Source organism: Lodderomyces elongisporus, chromosome 6 (genome assembly GCF_030384665.1).
Source record: "Lodderomyces elongisporus chromosome 6, complete sequence".
Classification (NCBI taxonomy): domain Eukaryota; kingdom Fungi; phylum Ascomycota; class Pichiomycetes; order Serinales; family Debaryomycetaceae; genus Lodderomyces; species Lodderomyces elongisporus.
In genome coordinates this window covers 137,404-164,247 of record NC_083678.1, presented here as the reverse complement: position 1 = coordinate 164,247, position 26,844 = coordinate 137,404, and the positions used below count along the sequence as shown (strand labels likewise).

The window sequence follows — 26,844 nt, the reverse complement described above, 5'->3', positions numbered from 1 at the left end:
AAAAAAAATAAAAACTGAAAAGTTGAAAAATCGCTCAGTGAGAAAAAAGTTTTTTTCTCTTTTTTTTTTTTTTATAAATGTCCAAAAATTTTCCCTACAACTTTCCAATCCTCTTCCATCTTCTTCTTCTTCCTCTTTTTTTTCTTTCTCCTTTTTTTTTCCTTCCCTTTTTCTTTTCTTTTCTTTCTTTCTTTCTTCTTCTTCTTTTCTTTTCCTTTTCTCTTCAGGTTCATACTCAATATCTATTCAATTAAATAATAAAGTAAAGATGTCTGCTGACAACAAGAGTAACTTCTTCATCGATTTCATGATGGGTGGTGTTTCCGCCGCCGTCTCAAAGACCGCTGCTGCTCCAATTGAGAGAGTCAAGTTGTTGATTCAAAACCAAGACGAAATGTTGAAGCAAGGTAGATTGGCTAAGCCATACACCGGTATCGCTGACTGTTTCAGAAGAACCGCCAACGAAGAAGGTATTGCTTCTTTCTGGAGAGGTAACACTGCTAACGTTATCAGATACTTCCCAACCCAAGCTTTGAACTTTGCTTTCAAGGACAAATTCAAGGCTATGTTTGGTTTCAAGAAGGATGAAGGTTACTGGAAGTGGTTTGCCGGTAACTTGGCTTCTGGTGGTTTGGCTGGTGCCACTTCATTGGCTTTTGTCTACTCTTTGGACTATGCCAGAACTAGATTGGCTAACGATGCTAAATCCGCTAAGGGTGACGGTAAAGGAAGAGAATTCAACGGTTTGATTGATGTTTACAAGAAGACCTTGGCTTCCGACGGTATTGCTGGTTTGTACAGAGGTTTCGGTCCTTCAGTTGTTGGTATCATTGTTTACAGAGGTCTTTACTTTGGTTTGTATGACTCCTTGAAACCAGTTGTTTTGGTTGGTCCATTGCAAGGTTCTTTCTTGGCTTCATTCTTGTTGGGTTGGGCTGTCACCACCGGTGCTTCCACTGCTTCATACCCATTGGACACTGTCAGAAGAAGAATGATGATGACCTCAGGTCAAAAGGTTAAGTACAACGGTGCTTTGGACTGTGCTAGAAAGGTTGTCGCCGCTGAAGGTGTCAAGTCTTTGTTCAAGGGTTGCGGTGCTAACATCTTGAGAGGTGTCGCCGGTGCCGGTGTTATCTCATTGTACGACCAATTGCAAGTTATCTTGTTTGGTAAGAAATTCAAGTAAATTAATTAGCCCCTCCCCCCTCATTCCTTTTTCTTTAAAACAAAAGAACGTGAAAGAGGCTAGGACAGAAAAAATTGGAGAAAACAAATAAATAATAAAGGAGAAATTGAATTGAAAAACAAAGATTTTCCAGATTGTGTTGATTGAAGGTTTTCTTTTCTTGATCTTTAAAATTTACTTTTTGTTCCCTTCTTTCTTTTTTTTTGAACTTGGTTTTCTTTATAGGGTTGAATTTTTTTACTTTCTATTTCGCATTACTACTACCACTAAATAAACATGTATTTACTTGTATAGTTAGTTCAAATTAGATTTTTTGCTACTTATTTATCAATTGCCATGTTTATGTCTATAAATCTACTTTTCCATTGGCCTTTTTTTCAATATGACACCTATCCTCGAAGTTTTTTTCGCTGTTTGTTCGGAAGTAAGGATGTTTTGACAATTGTTGATGATTCAATTTGAAAAAAAATAAAAAATAAAAAATGGTGGTCGTGTAAACTATCAATATAACGCTGTGTGTACTTAGTTGACACATATGCATGTACTGGACACTGGTTTCAGGGGGAGAGCCGCAGACTCTGTATGTATGTATGTGTGTATGTATGTGTGTGTGTGTGTGTGTGGGAAAACACAACGAGAGATTATTGCTTTTTCCTTCCTTTTCTTTTGATTTGTTTTGCAACCAAATTCATTATCCACTCTTTTACACCCCGAACCATTACAACACACTGATTTTTCCAAACCAAACAACTTGTAGGAAATTAAAGCTGGAAGCTGGTAGAATCTGAAAATGGTGATTGCTAATTCTCTAGATTTTTTTTGTTTTCCCTCGATTTTTTTTTATTGGATTGGTGCAATGTTTTCTTTATATGGTGATTATAGACCAATCAACAATGAAGAAAATTTGCAATGTGATGATTTAAAGAAACAAAGAATGTTAAACTAGGGAAGAAATTAATACAAGAAATACCTTGATGATCAGTTATGCTCATTAACAAATTAATCAATTCCAAAAGTATATGCTGTAAATAGTCAAAAAAACGTGAATTGTGGAAAAAAAAAAGTAGAGGTTTTGAAATTATTTGGTCGAATATTGAATAGAAATCATGGATCTTGATACAAAAATTTTTTTTGCAAGAAAATTTTCTTCTCTTCACAAACAATCACATTTCTACATTTGTAAATACACAAGTGATAACAAAATCAATAATTAACAAAAAAGTTGATTCCTTTCATTTTTTTTTACAAAAAAAAATAACAAATTAAACTAACATATTTAAGCTTTTACAAAATTCAAGTAAAGCAAATTGTACTCGTTCTTCAAGTCGTACACTGCTTTTTCACTCTTTTTATAACCAAACTCTTTCAACACCACATCAGAATTGGTCAATGCTTGGCTACTGGATTGATGTTCATCGCAAATCTCATTGATTAAAGTCAATGAAAACTTTCTAGGTCTGAAAATCTTCAATACCTTTGTCAACACAGTGAGCACATCAACAGAACCATTTTGCTGAAACGGATAGTTGGTTTCAAACGAGGCATAACTCCACCCTGACTCCGGAGTAATGTGAAGAGTATAATAGTAGCCTCCTCCGATGTTGGAGCAAATAGAGTTTGAGGAAAATCCACATGGAGTAAATGCAAACGCATCGTGTAAAAACTCAAACTCTGATGAAACACTAGTGGTTGCAGTAGCAGTAGCAGTAACACCAGTGTTCATACCGGGAACAACAACAGATATGTTAGCATCTTTCTCCTTGATGAGTTCACCATGGCCTTCAACATGATGACCTTCGCAATCTTCATCCTCAGAGATGTCAGATAACGAAGGAGAAGGGAGATGGGTACTGCCATTACCAACACCACCAACCCTTTTCTCTGGTTGGAAAACCGAATCCAACTCTGTCTCAATCATGGTTTCCCTACCCAATTCGTGTCCCAAGTCGTGATCCTCTCCAACATCTTCGCCAGGTTGTCTGGAATAGATAAATTTGGAAGCACATTCGGGGTCCAATTCAGTCATCAAGATCTCAAATGTTTGATCGAGGGGCTTGTTACCAAAAGTTTCCAAAAAAGGCGCTTTTGCACGTGCTCCCTCTCTACAATCATCATCTTCTTTGCCACCAACGTAGAGAAACCAATGATCGTCACTGGCAAAATTACCAACAACGTACGATTTTCCCAACATAAAATGTTGATTCAACAATGACACTTCGTGTTTCCAATCCTTGTGCACATGGATCTGCTTTTCGGGAAACATAAATGATCTTCTTGAGTAGAAAACACGGTATATCTCCTTGCTAGTCAATTGACATATTTGCCTAGTCATTTGGAAAAGCTCATCCAAACAGGCCAATGTTGTAGTAGTTCCACAAGTCTTGAGGATCAATTTATGTGGAAACACAAATAATGATGACTCACTCAACAAGTAGGCATCCATAAATGGTGATGATTTCATTGACAAAATCTTGCAATTAACCAAATCCAACATCTTGGCCCACGCGTCCATCTTGATGGATCTTAACCCATCTCTTGGTGAACATGCAGGTATGTCATTTTCAGATTTCCAAAACCAAAGTTCCAACAACTTTTCAGGACCTTCAAATGCATACGTTGAATCTAAATTCTTGGATAATTCATGATCGACAAATGAATCTTGGTGATATGCTGGTGGTGAGACCATAACTTGATGAGAAAGAAAAAAAATTCACAACAGTAGTAATAGTAGCTAAAGCAAAAAAAAAAAAACTGAATCTGATAAAGGTTCGATGTCTTTTTGTTTATAATAACAATAGTATTTTCTGGTTGCTATTACTATTATTATTGATATTGTTATAATCTTTATTTCAAGTGAAACTTACTCTTGTAGATTATCTGCAAATAATCTGGGTTGGTCTGGCGCTTTAGGTTCTATTTTTTTAAAAAAAGTTCCCCTATATATATGTATTTGTTGATGATTGATTTGTTTAATTGAAACGAAGAGAGAAGTAGCAAGAAACGTTTCAATTACTTTTTTAAGGCAGTGGTGTTGGGTTGTCTTTTGTAATTAAAGATATCGACTATAGTACGTTGAATCGATTTAGTAATCTATTCTCCTTTTTGTTTTTGTTTTTCCTTTATGGGTACTTTTATGAATTTCTTCAAGAATGGAATATAAAAAGGTAAAAGCTCGTGACGGAAGGTAAAGGTATTGCGAATGTCAGCGAATATGAAGTGGTGATGATACTGTTTCTGAGGTTTCGGACGACACGATAGGCAAATGTATGGATGGGGAAAGAATGGGAGGGAGGCTAGGTTTTGGAGTTTGGCTTTTGTCTGTAAAACTAGTATAAAGCTTTTAAAGACTGATAACTCTTTTTTTTTTTATTTATTAATTTTCTTTGTTTCTTTTTAGGATAAGACTTTCTGATGCTCTTGTTAGCAAGTTAGTGTTATCCAGGCTCTTTTAATGTGTTAAAATATAGATGAGACCGTAGGGGCTTCTTTGGCATGGACTAGATTAAGATGGGGTTGGTGGATTCTAGTTCCGGTAGTAAGAAGATTTCAACAAACAGTTTTATGCTAGCTTATGATACTAACTTGTTGAGATCGACTTTTAAAATGAAAATTTATTCCGTTTTGAAAAAAAAGTAACTTATTTCCTTAGTTGAAACTTTTCTTCAAGGACAAAAAGAAATAAAACAGAAACGAATATGAATCAAATACGTATAAAAACAGAATACTCTTCAAGGTATGTTTTTATAGACTTTTGTTTTTTTTTTTCCTGTTGTTAAAAGTGATGGAATGTGAAAGGATAGGATGAAAAGAAATTTTTTTTTGCAATATGGTTGGTGCCTGGTTCTTTTTTTATCCAAAGTTGGGTAGTTTTATTTTTTTTCAGATTTTATATTGATTTATTCTCTTCAAATCTAATGAAATGATTTGGAAATAATTAATGACTAAAGTTTGTTTGGTTGAGGTAATCTAAATCTCTTGATGACTATGAAAATGCTATGATGAAATTGGTATTTTCTATACTATTCTTTAGTCCTTGTAAAAATTTGATTTATTTTTTCCAAATTCTTTTTATTCTAATTTTGCTTGTTTTCTGTGTTGTTGGTGATGGTATATATATGACAACTGTTGCTTTTTTTTTTTTTGGAAAATTTGAAAAATTTGAGGTTTTGCAAAATTTTGTGTCACACTTTTTTCTGAGGGCTTTTTTTTCCCTCACGCTTCTCTTTTGTCTCCTTATTGATGATCGAGGCGTTGTTGTATTTTTTATTTTTTTTTAATTAAATTGAATTGTTAAAAAAAGAAAAGGAGGAGATTTATGTGATGAGAAGAATAGGGGGGGAAGGAGCAAATACCTGTCTACTATTACCAGTACCACCAGTACCAACATCATCTTTGGTAACACAAAGGTTCATACCGTTGATGGCAATTGATTTATTTACGCCTTGATTCCCAGCTAAAATCTTTGCTGATTGAAAAATTTTTCAAATAACTTGTTTGCTAAACCTGCTCTCACGTGATCATAACTTCACTTCTTACTGACTCAGTCGAATCAAATGGAAAATAAAAAAAAAAAGCGCAAAAAAAAAAGAATTAATTAAAAAAAAAATAAATTCGATTGAAAGAGTAACAAAGATTACGAGTGGAAAGAGTGCGGGGATGAGCTACCAGAATAGAGCGTACAAAACCCTCACCTTTTCGATTTTGTAAAAAAGAATGGAAGCTATCTGCTACCCACTTGGCAAAATAGGGGTCTAAAACGCAAGGATTTTCTATTAAAATTTAAGCTGTAATCTGATCACACTCTACAGTAATAATAACAACAACATCAACAACACATCAAAGTGTAAGAGGATATTCACAGCACTCACTTTATACCCACTTATACCCTCCTATCTTCACATATCTAAACACTGGCAACTATCTCGCTGGCATTTCTCAACACTTCAACCATTCTAATACATTCCTTCCTCTTTTGTATAGTCAACTCATTCTCCTTAACCAAATCAGGCAACTCGGGATTACTATACAATTTCTCCAATAATTCCTTCTGTATGTCATCTTTAGACTTGTTGATCAATTTCAACATGATGGCTTTGGGAACCACATCAGCAACCGTCCTCTTGACGATGTTGAAATACGAGGAGATCAACAACTTAATCACCTCAGTCTCCATGGTTTCCCTCTCCGTCATTGTTCCTGTAGCCCTCAACACCGGTGGTGGAGCCTCCATTTGCTGTAATCTCTTTTTGTTCTTTGACGAGAAAAAGCCACCAAAGAACCCATTGGAAGAAGAAGAAGATGATGACCCAGAGTCATCAATCTTTGAGTGTTGTGCAGCTAGTTGTTGTTGATGTTGCATTTGCTGTGCTTGTTGCTGATTAGGTAATGGCTTACCAGTCTTTGGATCAACTTGGATTTGTGGTTTTGGATGGAATTTTTCCTCAACATACGCCATGGCTTGCGTACCAGTCAATAAATCTGGATGCGCAGTATTGACATATGTCTCTTCAGCCTTGATGATATCGGTGACAAACTCATTGGTGGGAATTAATGCTTCTCTCAAATACTGGATAAAATGATTGGACAATTGTTCTTTCAATTGTGGGTACCTTGTGTACTGTGGATGATTAATGATTTGTGACAAAATCCTAACCAATTCATCAAAGATCAAGTTGATACATCTAATAGCCGGTTCCTCCATTCTCTTAATTTGTTGCTTAACTAAAACAGTAAACGCGGAAGTACCAACGAAAAGCGATGGCGCAGAACCAGAGGTATTGTGCAAAATGGTTCTAATATCAGCATCTTTGATCTGATCGTATGGGTCTAATGCATTGATACCATTCTTGAAAATCTCGTGAAACACAAAGGATATACGAGCACCACCACTCAATTCTTGCGAGCTCAACTCTTTGGACTCACCATCAAGAATACCGTTATAGTCCTTGGCAAAGCTAGTAATCATGCTCAACGCAATAGAGGCAGGCGACTCTGCCATCTCTGGTCCCAACATACTCAACTCAGCCGAATACTTCTTAAGTGAGTGTTCAATCTTCATCTTGATATCCGGTAAAGTGCTCTTGATGTGGTGTAACAAGATACCATTCAATTTCTTGGCCAAGTATGGTGTACCGCAAAATTGTGCCTTGGCTCTATATGAGGGATGGTTTTCAAAGAAACGTTGCTCATTTTGTAATGCTTCTCTAATTGTTTTTCTGGTTTCGATATCCTTTTGTCCTCTGTTGATTACTGGCACATATCCAAATCTTAATGGAATAACTCTACCAGCCAAAATATCAATCACATCGGTACCTTGGTCCATCAAGTCGACTTTTGTTAAAACACCAATTGTTCTCGAACCTTCGGGGTCAACCTCCCTAGCCAATTTTAACCCATCCGAGTTGGCCAAATCTGTGTTTGCTGCATTGACTGATAAGATGATGGCATTGGGTTTGGAAATAAACTTCATAATCATATCCCTAATTTGTTTTTCAATATCCTTTGGTTGGTCACCAACGGGGACTTTGGTCAAACCTGGTAAATCGACCAAGGTCAAAGTCAACACATGTGGCGAGTAGATTCTCAAGTTGATTGGAACTGGGGAAATACCCAAATTCTTACCAGTCTTGGCATCCGTCTCACGGACAATCTCATTTCTGATATCTTCAAAGTTGTAAAACTTTTTACCTGGCAAATGCAAAAATTCACCCCATTCGTCAACGTTATCCTCCTTTTGGTTGCCATTCTCGCTACTTTCGCTGGCTTGAAGATCCAACAAATCTTTCTTATCCTTTGGCGTAGCTCTCCTGTTTGTCAACTGTAACACCAAGGGACGTCTAGTGACAATACCGGTACCTCTAGGTAAGAAATCTCTACCGACGATGTTTTCCAAAACTGAAGATTTACCTGAAGATTGTGATCCGACAACGGTGATTTGTGGCAAATCGACTGGTGAGGCGGAGCCTCCTCCTAAGGGAGCAAGAGCATCCTGCAATTTATTAATCGTAGCAATCAATCCTTCATCCATTGTAAGTGGTGTTTGGTTGTGTAGAAAGATGGTTGTGTGGGAACTAAAGAGTAAAAGAAGTTCTGTGTTGTAATATCCAAGATGTTTGGTGGCTGAGACAGAGAGCTAGAGAGAGAGAGAGAGAGCGAGAGAGCGAGTGTGGTAGAATGATTGATGTTTGAGATTTGAGATTGTATTTTAAGATTGAGCTAGAGAGTGAGGTTTCGGCTATCTTTTTTTGCTGGAGTGTCGCAGTTTTGTTTAATGTCATATTTTTTATACCTCTTTTTTTTTCTCTTTTTATGGAAGTATTTATTATAAATATTCCTGGTGGCGCCAACTAACCACCACGCGAGCCAGCAAAAGATTTACTTAGGAAGAGGTTCCGAGAAAGAAGTACGGAGTATACGCTTCTTGCTATAAAGAAGTTCCCCAAATTAGCAATAAACACACGACCAACACATGAGATACAAACAAAACAAACCAACCAACCAACCCAAAAAAGAGCCTTTAGTTTCATTAGTCAATTACATTAGTCAATTCCACTAATCAATAACGTATACATTAAAGTCTAAACTGTCAAGTTTATCAAGGACCGCTTCTGTGTTTTCCCAAGGAACACCAAATATACCTGAATTGATTTTGGGCATGTTGACTACTTGATTACCATTCTGTGTCTCAATGGGCAACGATTTCAACTGCTTTGCTAATTCCTGCAACGATTGATCCGTGTATTTTACTATTTGCTCTGGTGATTGGTTAAAGTCACTTGTGAATAGACACGCAATATATGCTTTGCTTTTGTCGTAGTCATCGGCTTTGAGCAAGAGCGATGTGCCTAGTAAATGGCTATTCTTATGGCAATACTCGCTATACTGTCTGTTTGCTTTGGGGTACTTTCTTGCAAAAACAGCTGCAATTCCTCCACCCCAACTTCCACCGGTATTACATGCATGCGCTAAGACAATGGATTTCCCTGTTGGAGCGCTATGAGTGAAAAGATCTCCTCTAATATATTTGACCGTCATGTTTAGCGAATTGAAAAAACAAGTGTAAAAGAAGGAAGAAGAAGAAGAAATTCGGAAAAATAAAAAGTGCGGGGGGGGGGGGGGGGGGTCGGAGGGAGGAAGCAGAAAATGGGGTTCAAAGAAGGAAATTACAAAGAGGAGAGAGGGAGAGAGAGAAGAGGAAAAAAAAGGTATTAGTGAGTACTCTAGATGTAGATGCAAAAAAAAATTTATACACTTGGTAAGATTGCATTCTATAGATATACTAATCACAATCTAATTACAGCAGTCTCTCCAGGAGATATGTGACGTACATCATTAAGCGTAAACCCTTGTTCTGATCCACATCCAAATGCGAATTCAAACACTTTTTCTTTTCCGTTTTCTTCTCCCTCTCCCTCTCCCTCTTTTTCTCTTTCTCTTTCTCTTTCTCTTTCTCCTCCGTTATTGGTGATTTGGAACGATGTTTGCTCATAAGAAGTGGAAAATGCCATGCAATTCTCATATTGTAGGTGATTATCATTAACGGTAAAACGATCTTGAGGGGTCACCATAAAAAACTCAATTCTATCACCAACTTTAGGTTTAGCCTCGGGTGATAATGCAATGATATCTGCCTTGGCACCCCATCCCCCACCACCTGCTGTCACTTTGAATCTCCTCACAAGCGATGTTTTCAGATCTCTAATCTTGACGTAAACTTCAGTATCCTTCGACTTTAAACTCATCAATCTATCGTTATTCTCCAAATACTTGGCAGCAGGAGTCTTTTCAATCGTTTTCAACAAATTTCCTACACAGTTGGTGATTTTGAAACTCTCACCCGGATACAATGGTTGCCAGTGGTCAATATAGTGCAATTTGGAGTGCAAGGGCACCACGCCTCTTGGTAGTTTGACATCCACTTCACATAAATGTTCGCCAGAGTGCAATGCCCTTTGGTCAGGATCAAAATAGAATAATGTCAATATCGAACCTGTAGAAAATACAGTATTTGCAAGACTCATTTCTAGATCAACCTCTGGTCGAAGCTGTAAATTGATACTGCCATGGATGTTTTTCCAATTTTTCCTTGCACTTACAGGGTTTATACCGTCGCTTTCCTTTGGCGGTTTATCAACATCATCGCGTTCCTCCAACAAAAGTGGATTCTCAATCTTCATCAAATTTTCTAGCCAGAGCTCACTTACACCATTCCTACTAGATTGTGGGACCATAGTTTCTATTCCGGCAACCACAATCTGTAGTTGATTTTCTTGATGTAGAGTAATGGCATCTTGGATAACCTGTTGTAAGTTGTTTGGTGTAGCAAAGATTAATGCTGACTTGGCCAAGAACTGTGGAGGTGGTCTGAGTTTAAAGTCAATTGGGTTTACAGTCGTTCGTGCATAAAATTGATTGGATTTGGGGATACTCCTAAGGTACCGCAAGAACTGTTTTTGAAGAAGCATTTTTTGGCAAAAAAATAGAATGTAACTTTATTATATCTACTAGATGTAAACGTGAAAGTAAAAGTAAAAGTAAAAGTAACAAAAAAAATAAAAATTTGGAGAGTTTCTATTCTATTAGTTATACATCTAACCCATTTTCGCTGTGATGGCACTCTTTGTGTTTTCTCACTCTTGAACTGAGCTCACACACACACACACACACACACTTTAAATCTTTCTTCACCTGTCGCGCTTTGAATTTTACTTTTTTATTCTCAATACATCTCTCATGCATGCATTTCCCTTCATCTTCCACATCCACACCCACATCCACCTCTTACTCTCTAACTCTCATTCACTCTTTTTAACCTTTTAATTTCACATCTATCATTGTTCCACTTCATCAATTGTTCTTTTCTTTGCAGAAACTTGCTCAGAGTCTTCTTCTTGATCAGCTGTCTCTTTTTTATCAGCAGCTTCTTTTTGATCAGCGGTCTCTACATGACTTGCTTCAGATTGAGCCATCTCTTTAGCAATATCGATATTCTCACCACCATTCTCCAATACTTTTCTCAATACAGGACCCCATATTTTTTCACTCTTTTCAAAGTCTTCCATATTAAACACATTTTTACCCAACTCCCACTCCGACTGTTTGCATCGAATCAATTCAACCATATATGCAGAGGACCCCATCGCTCGTCCAATGTCACTAATTAGGCTTCGTATATAAGTTCCCGAAGAAACATCCGAGACAAAATGGATCAATGGTAATTTCTCCGGCAACTCTTCACCATCGGGAAGAAGTCTTGGCTTGATATGTTCGTCTGTGTCCAACTTGTTGTTCTCTTTATATTGAGTTGAAAAGTATAAGGCGGAATCATTAAGTGTTGGGTTATTTTTCAATGCATGTTCAAGAGGCACGCCGTTCTCGTCGAGTTTGCTTTCTAGCTTCTTAAATTCGTGATCTCTAGTGAGCAAATCTTTTTCAATTACTTCAATACTATTCACTTTCACATCTCTCACTTTGATTTCCTTTGGTAGTGGCAAACCTTGTCTAGCATATTCGTACAATGGTTTCCCATTTACTTTTAGTGCTGAAAAAATCGGCGGTGTTTGCTTAATGTCTCCAACAAACTTTTCTGCCGCCAGCTTCACAATCTCAGGCGTAACAAAGTCAATTTCGTTTTGAGTAATAATCTCACCTTCAGAGTCACCAGTCGTAGTAGAAATGCCCAACAATGCTTTAGTCTCATAGGTCTTTTGACATTCGGCTAAGTAGTATTGTAATTTTTTGGTTCCCAAACCCACGCCAACAACAAGAACACCACTAGCCAAAGGATCTAAAGTTCCACCATGTCCAATCTTGACCTTGGCAGCATCGACTTTCTTCTTCCATTTGTTTTTCCATTTCTTATCTTGGCCCAAATCGTATGCCATCTTATCCTTCATAGCTTTTAAATCGTCTGCAAACACCTCGGATTTGGTAAAAAGTTCTTGCAACTCAGAGATGAGATTGGCAGACGACCTGCCAGATGGCTTGTTTACTGCAAAAACTCCATTCATTAATCGTAGTGTACTCTTGGAGGTTGTTTTCAACGTTTTTGCTGTTACTGTTGCTGTTACTGTTGCTGTTGCGGTGGCTCTAGCTGATCTATAGCTCATATATAGATGAGTTAGGTCTGGTAGCTTGTTTAACTTTTTTTATTCTTATTTTATTTTTATTTTTATTTTTTCCTTCTCCTTCTCCTTCTCCTTTTCTTTCGCTGATTCTTTTGCGATTGAATTATTCAAGAAAACCACAAAAAAAAAAAATAAGAAAAGAAAAGAAGCTGTGCGCAAAGTTTACGGTTTCGGTATCTGAATATCAAGCTAAAAGGGAAAAGAAAAGAGAATACATATGTTAGTAAGCACATCTAGAAATGCATGGTTTTCAGTATTTTCAGTATTTACTGCTTTACATACCGAAAGATATCCCGTGCGTCTTGGTGATATAATCTTGAGATCTCTTCCTCTAGACTCGAATTGTTTATTCAATTGTAAAGTATATTGCTCTAATTTGTTGACAATGCGTTTTGTATGCGTATGAATTCCCAATAGATTCAAAATCTGTATAAAGATTCCTCCACAAAAGACATCAATCATACTTTCTATTGCTGTCTGCCACGAATATGGATTGTAAGCTTGGACTAGATACAGATTGATTTTATCTAAAATCACTCGCAATTCCTCTTCAGAGATTATATTTGATAGAGTTGCTACTTGTGATGTGACACCAAATGTGTGTCCTTCAAAAGTTCCCAAAGTGTGATCCTCGCCTTCTTCGTTTTTGATTGCGCCTGCCTCATTACCCGGATACGTTGTTGAGAATTGAGGTACTATATCCGAGTATGGTCTTGTATAACATCTTGGTATTCGAACTATTCGTGTTGTATGGAATGTCTCTGATTGTTCAGACACGTGGTAGTTGGGAAAATGGTTGATCACCAAGGATGGAGCTCGAGGTTGCAGAGCAAGAAACTCATGGTAGTTGAAAAATACCAAATCTTGTACTGGTTCAACACTCAGTAATTGATATTTTTCATCGACATGGTTTGTTCCTTGAGCTGTTGCCAGTGATGAAGGTGGGCGTGGGGAATAGTGTTTGTGCTGTAGCATCTAGCATGGGCAAAAAATGGTGTAGTAGTAGTAGTAGTAGTAGTAGTAGTAGTAGTAGTGGTAGTAGTGGTAGTAGTGGTAGTAGTGGTAGTAGTGGTAGTAGTGGTAGTAGTGGTAGTAGTGGTAGTAGTGGTAGTAGTGGTAGTAGTGGTAGTAGTGGTAGTAGTGGTAGTAGTGGTAGTAGTGGTAGTAGTGGTAGTAGTGGTAGTAGTGGTAGTAGTGGTAGTAGTGGTAGTAGTGGTGATAAGCGTACTGGTTATAATTGTGGTTGTGGTTGTGGTTATGGATTTTGTGAAATCTATCTATTGTACACACACACGCACACTCCTCTTCCTCTTCCTTCTCATCTTTCGCATACATTCTCATGATCAATTTTTCACCAAAGAAAAAAATATTTTTGGAAAGACTTTACATTCCTTCAATCTTTTTCTTTTCTTTTCTCTTCTCTTCTTTTCTTTCTTTCTTCTTCTCTTCTCTTCTTTTCTTCACCAACCTCATTGAACTCGAAGCATTTTTCTCACGCAACTGTTGGAAAAGAGCTCCTTCACATGTTACAAAAGGTATTCATGCTGTAGGGTATCATATTGATTCAAAACTCAAAATGTATGTAACTTTCTGTTTCTCAGAATGGAGAAAAGAACGACCACAACGACCGCAATGATTGCAACTGATCCGTTACTGTTTTACTTGATGATACTGAGTCCGTTAAGACTCCACAGCATAAACCCAGCTCAATTGATATTTTGTTTATGATAAGAATTGTTATTTATACTATCTGATAATTTTTTATTTTCTCCTAGAGGAAAAAAGAAAGAACAGATTCAAAACGGATTAGTCGTTTTCATAGTTTTGGCTTGCAAAACAATAAACATAATGCTAACTAAATTATTCTAGTGTTTATAATTATCCTTTTTCATTGGAATTATAACTTTTACTTATTTGCGTCAGGATGATATTGTACATAGCATGTTAATAAACTTTTCAACATGGGCCGGTTCCATGTGAATTTGTTTTTTTTTTACTTTTGAAAAAAAATTGAACTTGTATGAATTAATTGTAGATAAAAAAAAACTCTTGCAAGTGGAGCAGCCTTTCTGTGATATCCCTCTATCCATATCTGTTCTCGACCTTTTATCTTCCAGTGTTTCAACCTCCCCTTTTCTTTTCTTTTCTTTTCTTTTCATGTCTCTTTTTCATTCTTTCATTCTTCCATTCTTTTGTTTTTTAATTTCGCTACTATTTTCTCTGCCTCATGTATTTGTGTAGATGTGTTTGAACTTTTGATTCGAGTGAGATCTTAATGAGAGGGACCTCGCTCACGCGCATGTTGAAAATTTTTGAGATTTTTGCCCTATAGGAAACACCAGTTACCTTCTGCTTAGACAAAAATAAAAGCACAGATGATCCCATGCAGGAGAGTGGTCAGCAGAGCTGGCGTTAAAGGGCTTATATTGCCGGCACTTAGTCAAAGAGTAATTGTGCCGCATGTCATTACTCGTTACCAGTCTACTGTTGGTGCTGCTTCTGGCGTTCCCATCGACAACACTGCAAACGAGCCAAGACAACCAATCGAAAATAAAGCCTTGAAAGATTCAAAGAGTGCCAGAGGTCCCAAGGCGCCAAAAAGACAAAGGCAAGAGAGAAATGGCGGTAATGGAGGAGCTAATATGCAAGCATTCAATCAGAAAGTTAAAGATGTAACTCAACAAATAGAGGAGACTTTAAACACAGATGTCGAATATGGCGAACTAAAGAGTATTTTGGAGGAAGGTATAACTTTTTTGAGAGACTCTACCGAGGCTATTGGAAATACTACTAGGGTCAGTATCGAGTTGCACAGGGCATTTACTCCATTAACCATTACTTTCTACAACAAGGCAAAGAATATAGCTGATATCAATAGTGAAGAATTACTTGAATTCCTTATTAGTATTGGTCTTGCAAATCAATACCATTTTACTGATATTGCACAACAGTTATTGAAGGAAGCAACGACCAAGCCAGAGAATTACCAAAAAGTGTTGCAATATTGGGTCAGATTCAGAGAGTACGAGACTACCCACAGAAGTTTTGTTCTTGATGGAACGCTTCCCGAAGGTGTCGAATATGTACAATTTCAGTTCCCATCATTTGCATACTACTCGTATGTCATGATTTGTGTCCACCAGAATGCCCCATACTCAGCACAAGATGCAATGAGATTTTCATTTAATGACTCAGTGCCACATCCAACTAGAGTTAAGCTGAATCTTGTTGGAGGAAAATGTTTTGATAATACCGAGTTTAAGAGATTTACTGATTTCATTCGTCAAGAAGAGCAAAAGAATATTGATCCTAATGGACCTCAAGTTAACTCTGACCTATTCAGACTCAATGATGTACACAAGATTGATGACTACTACTTAAAGACCGTGGAAATGTTAAAGGAACGTAATGAGAAATTTACTGAGAGAACATTAACCCGATTTATGAACCGGTACTATTCGATTGGCAAATACGATCGTGTTTTTGCATTGTTTGAGAAGTTGGTTTCATCGGGAATCAAGCCCTCGATCACTGCGTGGAATGCAGTGTTGCGCTCCATCATTACTCGTGATACTTTTAGGGACAAATCAAGTGAAGAGAAAGTGGTATTGTTGAAGAAGTTTGAAAGGATGGTTGCCACTATCAAGGCCAGTGGTGCAAAATTTGATGCAGATACTTTGGGTGCTATTGTCAATGCATATTGTGTTGCTGGCCAATTTGAAAGAGCTAAGGAGTGTATGAATGAGTATAAAGATCTCGGCGTTAGCAATGTTGCCAAGGAAGAGTACATGAGAGCTTTGATCTTCAACGGTCAGATTCCCGAGGCCGAGGAGAGATTCCAAGAGTATATGAAACAAGAAGATAGTACCTTTTCGAGAGATCTTTTGAATGACTTTTTGGCCCACTACTCAAAGCAAAAAAACTATAGGGCTATGTTTGGAATCAAAGAGTTTATGGACCGCCACAATCTCGAACCAAACACAAAGACATTGACGTTGATCACACAAGCATATATCCACACCAATGTCCAGATGGGAAAGACTCCTGATATCATGGCTTTCTTAAACTCGTTTAAAGGTTCTACAAGATTTAATGAAAATACATATACGGTGATCCTCACTGGTTTGATCAAATCGGCCAATATTGAAGCAGCAAGAGAGCTTTACAAGGTACTCAAGAAAAAGTATCCTAACTCGCCTTGGATTCAAAGTAATATGATCACCATGGAAATGTCACTTGGAGATATTGCTACTGGTGAAAGGTTGTTTGCACATTACATCAAGAACATCAAGAATGATGCTTTTATTTGGAACACTGCCATCAAGAACTTGTTGGACCGTGATGAAAACTTGGCTATGGAATATTACAATGGTTTGAAAAACCAGGAAAGATTCAAGCCAAATATGCACACTTACCAATTTGTCTTTGAACACTTTGTTAGGAAGGGCAATGCAAAGAGATTGGCAGAGGTGCTTGATGATTTAGCAAACAATCCGTTGAAGGAATATGGTACATTATCCAAGATCTTTTACAGAATCTCGCCATTGACTGAAATTCCTAAAGCTGTTGCCGAGAGGGCTAAATTTGATGTCAATAAACGGAAAACGTTCGTGTAAATAACAATAATGGTATATATGTATGTAAATGTGGGGACCTACCTATCATGTATATATGTACAAAGCTTTTTAGTTGATAAAAAGAACAATTGAAAAAAAAAAATAAAAGAAAGAAAAAGTAAAAACAAATCAAGAAATAGAACTACAAACCTAATTCTGATCTTCATTTCTAAAGGTCTTTGTATCGTCGTTCTTCTTTTTTATCCTCTTCTCTTCTTTTTCTATTCCAAAGTTTATTGGCTTATGTTGAATCTTTACTTTTCATCGATTTCTCCCATGGCCTTTCTCCATACTGGTCCGGCAAATGTAACTATTCTGTCGCGTATGCTTTCGACGCTGTCCAATGCTGGTCGAGTATCCAACATGAATGCCGGCATACCGGTCTCCTCGTCATCTGGTGCACTATAGTAGTCAATGACATACCTTACTTCCTTCCATCCTTCGTTTCTCCCCATACTTCTCAAAACCGTCCAATCGTGTCTATCGAATGGCGGCACTGTGTTGAAGGTGTCGGGAAACAAGCTCCCAAGCCAAAGGTACATTTTCGCCTTGGGCGATAAGTCATGGGGTTTTCCAGTAAATTTCTTCAATCTTGGTTCAACTTTTGTTTCCTGTGTGTATTTATCTTCCCATTCCAAAATCTGTTGCCATGCACCTTCGTTTAAAAAGTTGTGTACTTCAACCATCGATTCCACAGCATCTTCTGGTATCCCGTCACCTTTGCCCTTTGCGAGCATGGCATTGAGCATTTGTTGTGGCGATGGGTATTCCCATAATCCCTGGTCATCATTTTCACCTCTTGGGATGGTGGAGATAGTTCTCTCTGTAGATAATTTAATTTTCTGGCCTGGCGCTAGCTCAGACGAGATGGCCATCGGCATGTTATTCAAGGGGTTCAACACTTCTTCGTCGTCCTTGTTGCTTTTGCTTGTATTTACTACTGGACATACTGCTGGTGATAAGGATGAGCTGGATTTGTTAAAAGACGAGTAGTCTATTGGACACCCCGACGATGAGGAGGAGGAAGAGGAAGAGGGAGAAGATGATCGTGATGTAGAAGTGAGACCTTGTGTATTAGCATAGTTGCTCTTTTTATCTGCCCAAAACCAACCCATACTGATAATTTATTATTTGTGTATTTAATCTGCTTATAATTCTGTGGGTATACGAGTATATGGAAAAAATGTGTTTATGTGTTGCTGTATATTGTATATATTGTATATTTGTAATATTAAAGGAGGAGTAACACTTACCGGAATACAAGTTAATAATGGATGAGCTGCGATTTGATGTTTTGTGATAGAAATAGAATACACAATTTTTTTCTTTTTTTTTTGTTCTTATAAAAAATAAAGAAAGAAAAATAAAAAATAAAAAAAAGAAAGAAAAACAAAGGTTATAGCAGTCGATATGAAAAGTGTGACTTCATTCTTGCATTTTGCTTTTTGCTTTTTGATCTTTAATTTTTCGTTTCTTTCTCAGTTATTTCACTGTATGATGGGCCAAGAGTATAGACACGGACGAAACGAACAATACTCTAAACCAAACATTGATCAAAAATTTGTTATTTTTGATGAAAAGATGTCATTTTTCTTTTATAAACATTTTAATTGCATTGGGTATCGTTACAACAAGTTAAGTTTTTTTTTCGGAACCAAAATCTTTTCTTTATCACGTGATTTAAGCATGAAAATTATATCACGTGATTTAATCATAGCTCAAGAATAAATTGAAAAATCTTGAGTGTTTGTTTTTATTATCTTATTCAATTTTTCAATCTGCAAAAAAGAAAAAAAAATATTAAATATTCTGAAATAAAGAGACACTACTGAAAATTTCATGATATTTTTTTGTTTGTTGTCTTTGCCAGACATTTGACAATAGTTTTCAAATTTCTTTCTTTTCTTCTTCGTTTTTTTATTCTTTTTTTAAATTCTTTTGGAAAATCAGACAGTGTCTGCGTTGTTCTGATTTGACTTGATAAGAGAACGATGCAGTGGTCAATGTGCAGTCTTTCACGATGATCTTTTCAGACACCTACAGACACCTACAGACACTTACAGACACACATCATCCATATAAATAGACGTTGGTGTATAGGTGAAAGCATTGACATTCCAGTCTGACACACAGGGTCCCAGTGCTTTGCCAAAAGGTAAGGTAATGAAAGGAGAGGGAAAAAGAAAGTTCGTAAAACTGCTCTAAGGTAGTGTGCTTGCCAATGAAGCCACTAATTGATGATTTTCTCTCTTCTTTCATTTCATGTCTTGTTGTTTGTCCAAATAAACATGCACTAGTGTGGTATTTCTATCTCTTTAGGAAGAAGTTCAAAAGCAAGAGTTCTTCTTTACTTGAAAGTGAAACTGTAGTGGAGAACAAGGGAAGAGGGAAGGGGGGCTGGAGAACAGGAACAAAAAGCAAAATAATTTAAACTACAAGAACAACAATAGCAGCAACAGCAAAAGCAAACAAAATAAAAAAAGGCAAAAAAACAGAACAACTACAGAATTAGAGACGATATAAATTATAACTCTTTTTTTTCTTTTTGTTTCTTACAAATGTCGCGGATTTAATAATGTGCTTTAATCTCCGAAAAATGGATCTCGCGCAATGCAATAGTTCGACAATAAGATTTAAAAAAAAGACAAACTAAAGAAAAAAAGGGGAAAGGACATTTTTGATTAAAATAGGGGGGGGGGAGGGAGGGAAATTGAAGGAATCAGTGGAGACTGAGATATAAAGAGTGGAGAAGGAGAGTAGAAACTGGAGATTGGAGATTGGAGAGTGGAGAGTGGAGACTGAAGGAGTAGCACTATATCTTTTATCTGAAATTTCTTACAAGAAAGACACGGATTGTATCTGGCCGAAGACGACAGCTTGTATCTGTCTCTATCTTTTTTTTTGGTTTCTTGCACACAAGCGCCTTGTTAAACTATTATGTATGCTTTGTTCTGTAAATCTCCCTTTTTTTTGGTTTCTTGTGCTCTTCAATGAAGAACACACTCTTGTTTGTCTTGTTCTTTTTTTGACTTTGTCGTCAAGAATAGAGCTAATCTTATATCCGCTATACATACCTCTGGTCTCCCCCACGCTTGTAAGTTAACTTCTTTTCCTTTTTTTTTTTTCGCTTTGCAAACGTTTTGAAAGAGAATGGAAAAGGCGATTTAACGCATTTGAGAAATTTTTTCTTTCTTTTTTATTTTTTTTTTTTGGCAAGGCGTCATTCGAGAGAAGACACCCAAGGAGGATTATCTACATTGATGCAAGATATATTTATCTGGTTCCGTTGGAAGGAGCGAAGAAGAAAAGAAAATAAAAGTGTCTGTCGTGGGTGATGTCATCTGCCAATGAAGACTGATCTAAACAAAACATTAGGGAAACCAAGAAACCATAGAGACGACAGAGACGATGTAGACGACAGAGACAAGAGCACTATGTTGAAGAAGGGTGGAAGGATAAAGAAGTCAAACGTTCTGTTTCAATAGCTTTTTTCTTTTATCAAGATGAAATTTTATCCCAGACAATACAAGAATGCACTTGCCTTAAGAAAAAGGGACTTGGTCTATTGAAAAAGCAGAGTCTTAATTGATTGTTTGTTAATTTATTATTTTATTTTATTTTATTATTTATTTTCACACACTCTATTTTTTTTCCCTTTTCTTCAATCAATGCATTCTAGCGCCGCGTGAGTAGAGAAGAGGACAAATTAAGCTAAAAAGTTATCTACAACTCCGTTATATACCCGAATACCCGTGGTATGGAATTAAAACAACCAATCTTTCCAAAGCAGAACTTCCCTCCTCCCCATTCATAATTATCATATACAAACGTTTTGAACTTGAGAGAACGACAACTTGGCACAGACATTTTAGTAACAAGCGGTTGAAAGAGAGAAAAAGAAAAGAAACAGAGGTTTACCTTGGGGTGTTAAAATAGAGTAAAGCTGGCCCTGTTATTCTTCCGTCAAGATTAAACAAAATTTTAATAGACAGAAAAATTAGTGCAAAAGTGTTGAACTTATAACCAAAGAAAAAAAAAAAACAGGGGCGTATATGTCGACTTTCAGAAGCTGCTATTGTTTTATTGTAGCCAGTGGTATTGTCGTTGTCAAGTGTAGGCACTACATATATACATATATACATATACATATATATATATATTTCTTTGTCTTCTTTCCTTGTGTTACTTACCTATTTTGAACTGAAATTCTTAGCAATCTCGTCAAAGACACTAAAGGCTAGACGGACGGGTTTCGACAAATAAAAATTCAGAACAAAGCGGAAGAAAGACTACTGGCACATACAACTTCAGGTGTTTTTTTGCATAACTGCAGTTTTTTCTTGAACCAAAATTATTTGAAAAAATTGGTGAAAAAGAAGAGAAGCTTTCTCTCTTTTTGTATTTTATTTTCTTACAAGGCGACAAGGCTTGCCTCATGCGCCAATTGCCGTAGAGATCCTTGGTAGTATATTCGAGTGGAGAAGACTGTAATACAATAACTTGGCTTAGATTGTCGAGCATGAGAATTCAATTTGTCTCATCACGTTACATTACAATTGACTTCCGTTTTGAACATATCACATGCATAGCACAAAACTGGTCGATGATAGTTGTGGTTGCGGTAGTCGTCTCTTTTCTTTTCCTTTTTCTGCTATTTTTATTTTTGTGTGTAGTTTTCAAGGCTCGTCAGATACGGTCTGTTCCGACAAATACAAACTATTCTTTTGATACTATACAATAAATAAACTAACTTCCTTCTTTACTCAGTTTACTTGTTTGAAAGAGTTGTTTAGTGCTTAGATTTCCCATAGGCAGTTCCATTTCTATTTCAACTAATGGATGGAGAATTATGAAAGATGTAGACAGAGAGATAGAGAGTATTTGAGTAAGGGACCTCTATCATAGAATTTCCCCTATTGTTTGGTAATTTTAGCAAGAAATACAACTAGTTTTTTCACCATCACCCAACAACAATAAAACTTAAGCCACTCTTTCGACTAAAAATTTTGATGATTGAACCTGACATTAAAATAAAAAAAGTTTGCTTTTTTGTCTGACGAACGAACCAGACAAAAATTTAGAAATCTCAGCATTTAATGTCTGAATCACAAAACAGAATAAAATCAGACATTTTGTTTTCTGTCTGACATTTGTTTTAATTTTAACTTTTTCAGAAATCTCAGACATTTTAGATTTTTCAGACATTTCAGACATTTCAGGAGCTACAGTAATTACATACAGAAAATATTTTCTTGCACAAAAAGGGGACTTTTAAAGTCTTTTTAAAAGATAGAAAGAAAAAAAAAAAATAGATAACAATAACAACAACAATAATAATTGTTGTAGTTTTTTATTTTTCTACTTTTATATTGGCAATAGCCCAGAGATTATAGCAACAAAAAAATACCGATATTTGCTGCTTCCTTTAAGTTCCAATACCTCCCCCTCCTTCTTTCTTTTCTTTCTTTTCCATTTACTTATTTATTTTCCAAATTGCTTTTCAAATACCAAGAATTTCGAATCAGCGAGGGGCTCAAAAATTACCCTTTTGATATTACTAGAACCAGTATCGACTCAAGTTTCCTGAAGTAAGGTGGAAAGAATGGTCAATGTGAGGAGATGCAAAGAGATGTATAGAGTGCAAGAAAGTAAGATGGTTCAGTTCCAGCGTTATAATACTCGAAAATTTTTCATTTTCAATTTTCATTTATTCTTTTTCCTTTTTTCGTAAAAGAAGTTGAAAGATAAATTATTTGAATCAACAACCACCATTCAGTTTGGGAAGAAAAAAAAAAACAAGGAAGAAAAAAAAAAAGAATTTACGATGTTGCAGGGCCAACAAGAAACAACTGCCAATGACAAACAACTGCCAATGACTTGTGATATCTTAAATTTTTCGTCAATCTTCTTCTGGTCTACCCCACTTTCTTTCACACTGTTTGCACAGACATGTGATCCACGGCACTGAAGAAGACAATCTTTAAATTTTTCACGCTGAGAAATGAAGAAAAAGGGAGAAGTGGAATAAGCAAAAGAAGAATAGGCAAAAAAAGAAAGAGAAAAGGAAGAGAGAAGGGCTTACAACATCGTATCTGCAAATATTAATAGCTATCGACCCCTCCTTCCTATTATTTTCTTTCACCAAACATTATTAGAATTTGATATTCATAATTTTGCTGATAAGAGAAACTGTGGAGTTGAAATTTGCTTGCTTGTTACTACTTTATTTGATATCTTTTTCCCCTTTGTAAGTTTTATTTGCTCATACATATATATATGTATACTTGAAAAAGTATAGTGAGGTGGAATTTCTGAGACAATGTTAGAAAAACGACAAAAAAAATAAAAAAAATAAAAAATAAATAATAAAAATAAATAAAGTATATGAGACGACGGAATACATAAACTAGCATTAATTGACTGCATATAGTACACATTTACGAGATCGATAATTATTATGACAGCAGATTGGGTTAAATTCAATTCCGCTTTATACCGTTTATAATTTTTTAATTTTTTTTTTTAATTTTTTTTTTTCAATTTAATGTCGGGCACGTGAGAGAGAGAAAAAAAGAGGACTGGCGAGAGATATAATAAACAATATATAATTATAAATTTGCAATGATACAAATCACTTCAGCTCAAAGTTCAGAGGTTCACTCAAAATGGAGTTGGAAGAAAAAAGGATAAAGAAAGGGGGGAGGGGAGAGGAGGGGAGAGGAGGGAAGGGGCGAAGCGGGGTAATGTGCCGAGATTAAATAGTCTACACGGGACAGATAATGCAAAGTAAATTAACTTTGAATCACATCATCTAATGCTATTTTCTCCCCATGTTCTCATTGCTTTTTCTTCGTCTCTTTCTTTCAAGTTTTTCTTTTTCTTTTTCTGTTTTCTTTGTTTTTGAAGAAAAAAGGAACAATTCAAAAAAATGCAAAAATAATACTCCCCCTACTTTTTATCTCGCAATGAATTATAGTGCTCTCCTAATCCATAAGAGTGCTTATAGTATCCCAACATGAGTTCTGGTGCTTGGTCATGTTCATGTTCTTGATCCAGATCCAGATTCAGTTCCTTGTTCTCGTTGATCTTGATTGTTGATGCACCAGCCATGTGTATGCTTATACAGCAGTTGAATATTTTCGCCAATGCCAAAATCTCCAAATCAGATCCCCACATAGCGGTTGTCCTCAACTCGTGGCAATATTCATCCACATCTCTAATCTCACAGGTCTTTTCATCAAACAAATATGGTATGAAATCGTCTCTATGAGCTAGTATATAATCAGCAGCCAAGTCACGCAACTCTTGAATTGTTTTTTGAAAGTGGTCGTGTCGTTGGTATAATTGATCTTGGATTGCTGCAAAGAGACAATGCCCATCAGGTTTTATCTCATATAGTTCAAGGCCATGAAGGTCGAGTAGCTGGTTCATCGAATCAATCTCAATTTGTCTGTAATCAGTCATATTGCTTGCCTCCTGTTGAGCTTCGGTTTTCATACGCTCGATTTCAGCTTTGCGTTTTTCCAATCGTTCCTTTTGTCTGTTTCGCCTTCTTGGTTGTGATCCAGAAGGAGTAGCAGAAGAGTTTTGTTGACCTGTTAGCTGGGATTGTTTGTTAGAGTCTTGCTGATCATTACTCGAGACTGACAGTATTAGGGACAGCAGGGACTGCGGCTGCGACTGCAGCTGCGACGGCAACTGCGACTGCAACTGAGACAGCGACAGCTGTGATGCCTCTTTTTCCAAAGTCAATTGTTCAAGTAATTGTTCAGGTGTTATTTCTTGTTCAACTTGCTTATTGATATCTTCGCCTCCGTTGTCCAATGCTGCTAATTCCTCAGCATGTTTTCGTTTAAGATTGTCTTCAAGTTCCTGACATTTCGACAAGACATTCTTTCTCGTTTTTTTCGTGGCTTGTTTCTTCAAACCAGTTATAGTGGCGATCAAGTCCTTGTTTTCCTTCTTATGTTGTTGAAGCAACTCCTCTCTTTCCATTTTTGTCCTCTCTTTTTAAAATCTTGTTTTTATGTTTTTTATTTTTTATAATTTAATTTAATTGCAAGTTGACCAATGAGGTTGACAGTAATTCCAGAGGAGATGTTGCGAGGGAGGAGGGGTGCAATACGATGAGATGAGAGTGGGGGGAGTGATGTGCTTATAGATGAGATGAGATGAGATGCGATGAGGTGAGATGAGATGCTGTGCTGTGGTGTGCTGTGCTGTGAGATGCCGTAAGCTTTGTTGTCGGAGAGATGTTGTCCCGTAATGTTGTGTGAAAATTTTCAGTGTTCAGTGTCCCACTAGTGATGTCAATTGTGGTGCAAACTAGCTGTGATATGTAATTGTGGTTTTCTGGTCTTGTGTTGTTGTGGTCTTGTGGTATTGTTGGCCTTTATTGCTGGGTGCGTTATGGTTTACTCAGACAGTTGTGCAAAATTAAAAGTTTGTGGATTATAGTTAATTTCAATGACTGACTGTCGTGGTTGCCACTAATCTGTTTCTGTTTCTGTTTTTTTTCTGTTTTTTTTTTCTATTCTCGCTTTGTTTTGTACTGTTAAAACATACTCAAGTGTGTCTGTCTAAGTGTATGTCTAAGTGTGTATATGCCGAAGAGTATGTGTGCGACACTGTGTGCTTCTCTGCTTGAGTTTTTGATTTGAAAAAAAAATAAAATAGGAGACAAAAGTGTCGTGGTGCAAAATGATAAAAAAAAAAAATACAAAAAAGAGAAGAACAGAGTGTAGTGATTAGTTAACCAACCTGTACGCTTTGATTGTGTCAAGTGAGAAAAGTATTTGAAGATGTATGAATTGGGCTACAAATCAAATGTGAATCAAACGGGTGTTTAATTTTATATTTTTATATTGTCTGCGTTTTAGTTTGAGTTTGCCTTTGCCTTTGCCTTTGTTTTTTTTTCAACAATTGAGGCAAAGGTGAATGCCGAAAAAAAAAGAAATTATTAAGAGACAAAATTATTATATCAAACTTAACAACGTTACTTCAAAAAGAAAAGCGTCACATGAAATCCTAATTCTCGAGACTTGATCAAACGGTAGTTTGAAAAGTCATTATTGGGTACACTTGATGCCATTGAAGTTATGACGTCTTCACTCTCACACTTTCTTTTTTTTTTGGGTTTTTTTTTTCACACACTCTCCCTCATCGCCTCCATTTATTTTGTGAGTACAGTCACAAATGTAGATATTGAATTACCATATGTCTATTGTGATACACCATGTCCTCTTGTGCGACCAAAAAGAAATGGCATTTGTGTATCCCGGCCGTAAGGGAGATGTGGGCACTAAGTTGAACGGTTACAAACTGTTTTTATGGACAACAAGGCGTTCTTCGATGGATTTGGAAAACAATAATTGAAAATCAAAAAAATAAAAAATAAATTATAATTCAATACTGTTGGAATGGGATGGAAAGGAAAGGAAAGGAGATGACAGTTTTCATAATCTCTTTTATGGCAAAAGGAGATTTTTGAATAAATTGCCTTATCCTGTAGTCACAGTCTAAGCATACTATATTCTTTTTTTCTTTTAATTCTTTTAATTTATGCTCCATCATTTGGTATTTAGTTATATTATAATTAGTATTACAATTAGTATTATTTAAATTACTATTATTGTACTACCTATACTCATCGCACCCATCTCTCTCTTTCAACTCATAAATAAGGTAAAAAAAATAACAATAACAACAACAACAACAACAACAACAATTAAGCTGACAAATGAGGTTGGAGTGTAATCACATTTTGTCCTTGCAAAGTTGATTTCTTTCTTTTTTTTTTGTACAATCATTTTATTCCCGGTCATTTTCAATTTCAATTTCAAATTATGTTGATTGAAATTAAAAAAGGATTTCTAAGATACAGGCTGTGAAGCTGCGGCGTAAGGAAGAAGGATGT

General features: G+C 36.4%; 10 protein-coding genes across 10 annotated transcripts; 2 read left to right on the top strand and 8 right to left on the bottom strand. All coding sequences in view use genetic code 12, as the record gives it.

Annotated features, from left to right (window-relative positions):
- Positions 1 to 268: 268 nt before the first annotated feature.
- On the top strand, positions 269 to 1,186 carry PET9 (ADP/ATP carrier protein; the record flags this gene model as incomplete). Its single annotated transcript, XM_001524645.1, has 1 exon — positions 269 to 1,186. One exon carries the CDS (start codon positions 269 to 271, stop codon positions 1,184 to 1,186), a length of 918 nt encoding a protein of 305 aa, XP_001524695.1.
- Positions 1,187 to 2,462: 1,276 nt separating this feature from the next.
- SPE2 (spermidine resistance protein) lies at positions 2,463 to 3,872 on the bottom strand (the record flags this gene model as incomplete). The annotated part of the gene is made up of 1 exon (XM_001524644.1): positions 2,463 to 3,872. One exon carries the CDS (start codon positions 3,870 to 3,872, stop codon positions 2,463 to 2,465), a length of 1,410 nt encoding a protein of 469 aa, XP_001524694.1.
- Positions 3,873 to 6,089: 2,217 nt separating this feature from the next.
- On the bottom strand, positions 6,090 to 8,213 carry VPS1 (vacuolar protein sorting-associated protein 1; the record flags this gene model as incomplete). The annotated part of the gene is made up of 1 exon (XM_001524643.1): positions 6,090 to 8,213. The coding sequence occupies one exon, from the start codon at positions 8,211 to 8,213 to the stop codon at positions 6,090 to 6,092; it is 2,124 nt and encodes a 707-aa protein (XP_001524693.1).
- Positions 8,214 to 8,737: 524 nt separating this feature from the next.
- POA1 (ADP-ribose 1''-phosphate phosphatase) lies at positions 8,738 to 9,220 on the bottom strand (the record flags this gene model as incomplete). Its single annotated transcript, XM_001524642.1, has 1 exon — positions 8,738 to 9,220. One exon carries the CDS (start codon positions 9,218 to 9,220, stop codon positions 8,738 to 8,740), a length of 483 nt encoding a protein of 160 aa, XP_001524692.1.
- A 248-nt stretch (positions 9,221 to 9,468) lies between these two features.
- On the bottom strand, positions 9,469 to 10,650 carry PVL30_004552 (uncharacterized protein; the record flags this gene model as incomplete). Its single annotated transcript, XM_001524641.1, has 1 exon — positions 9,469 to 10,650. The coding sequence occupies one exon, from the start codon at positions 10,648 to 10,650 to the stop codon at positions 9,469 to 9,471; it is 1,182 nt and encodes a 393-aa protein (XP_001524691.2).
- Positions 10,651 to 11,016: 366 nt separating this feature from the next.
- Positions 11,017 to 12,195, bottom strand: PUS4 (pseudouridine synthase pus4; the record flags this gene model as incomplete). Its single annotated transcript, XM_001524640.2, has 1 exon — positions 11,017 to 12,195. One exon carries the CDS (start codon positions 12,193 to 12,195, stop codon positions 11,017 to 11,019), a length of 1,179 nt encoding a protein of 392 aa, XP_001524690.2.
- Positions 12,196 to 12,474: 279 nt separating this feature from the next.
- Positions 12,475 to 13,287, bottom strand: ERF4 (ras modification protein erf4; the record flags this gene model as incomplete). Its single annotated transcript, XM_001524639.2, has 2 exons — positions 12,475 to 12,501; positions 12,595 to 13,287. 2 exons carry the CDS (start codon positions 13,285 to 13,287, stop codon positions 12,475 to 12,477), a joined length of 720 nt encoding a protein of 239 aa, XP_001524689.2.
- A 1,400-nt stretch (positions 13,288 to 14,687) lies between these two features.
- Positions 14,688 to 16,928, top strand: PVL30_004549 (uncharacterized protein; the record flags this gene model as incomplete). The annotated part of the gene is made up of 1 exon (XM_001524638.1): positions 14,688 to 16,928. The coding sequence occupies one exon, from the start codon at positions 14,688 to 14,690 to the stop codon at positions 16,926 to 16,928; it is 2,241 nt and encodes a 746-aa protein (XP_001524688.2).
- Positions 16,929 to 17,182: 254 nt separating this feature from the next.
- On the bottom strand, positions 17,183 to 18,043 carry CYC3 (holocytochrome c synthase; the record flags this gene model as incomplete). The annotated part of the gene is made up of 1 exon (XM_001524637.1): positions 17,183 to 18,043. The coding sequence occupies one exon, from the start codon at positions 18,041 to 18,043 to the stop codon at positions 17,183 to 17,185; it is 861 nt and encodes a 286-aa protein (XP_001524687.1).
- Positions 18,044 to 23,876: 5,833 nt separating this feature from the next.
- Positions 23,877 to 24,923, bottom strand: OTU2 (OTU protein; the record flags this gene model as incomplete). The annotated part of the gene is made up of 1 exon (XM_001524636.1): positions 23,877 to 24,923. One exon carries the CDS (start codon positions 24,921 to 24,923, stop codon positions 23,877 to 23,879), a length of 1,047 nt encoding a protein of 348 aa, XP_001524686.2.
- Positions 24,924 to 26,844: the final 1,921 nt, after the last annotated feature.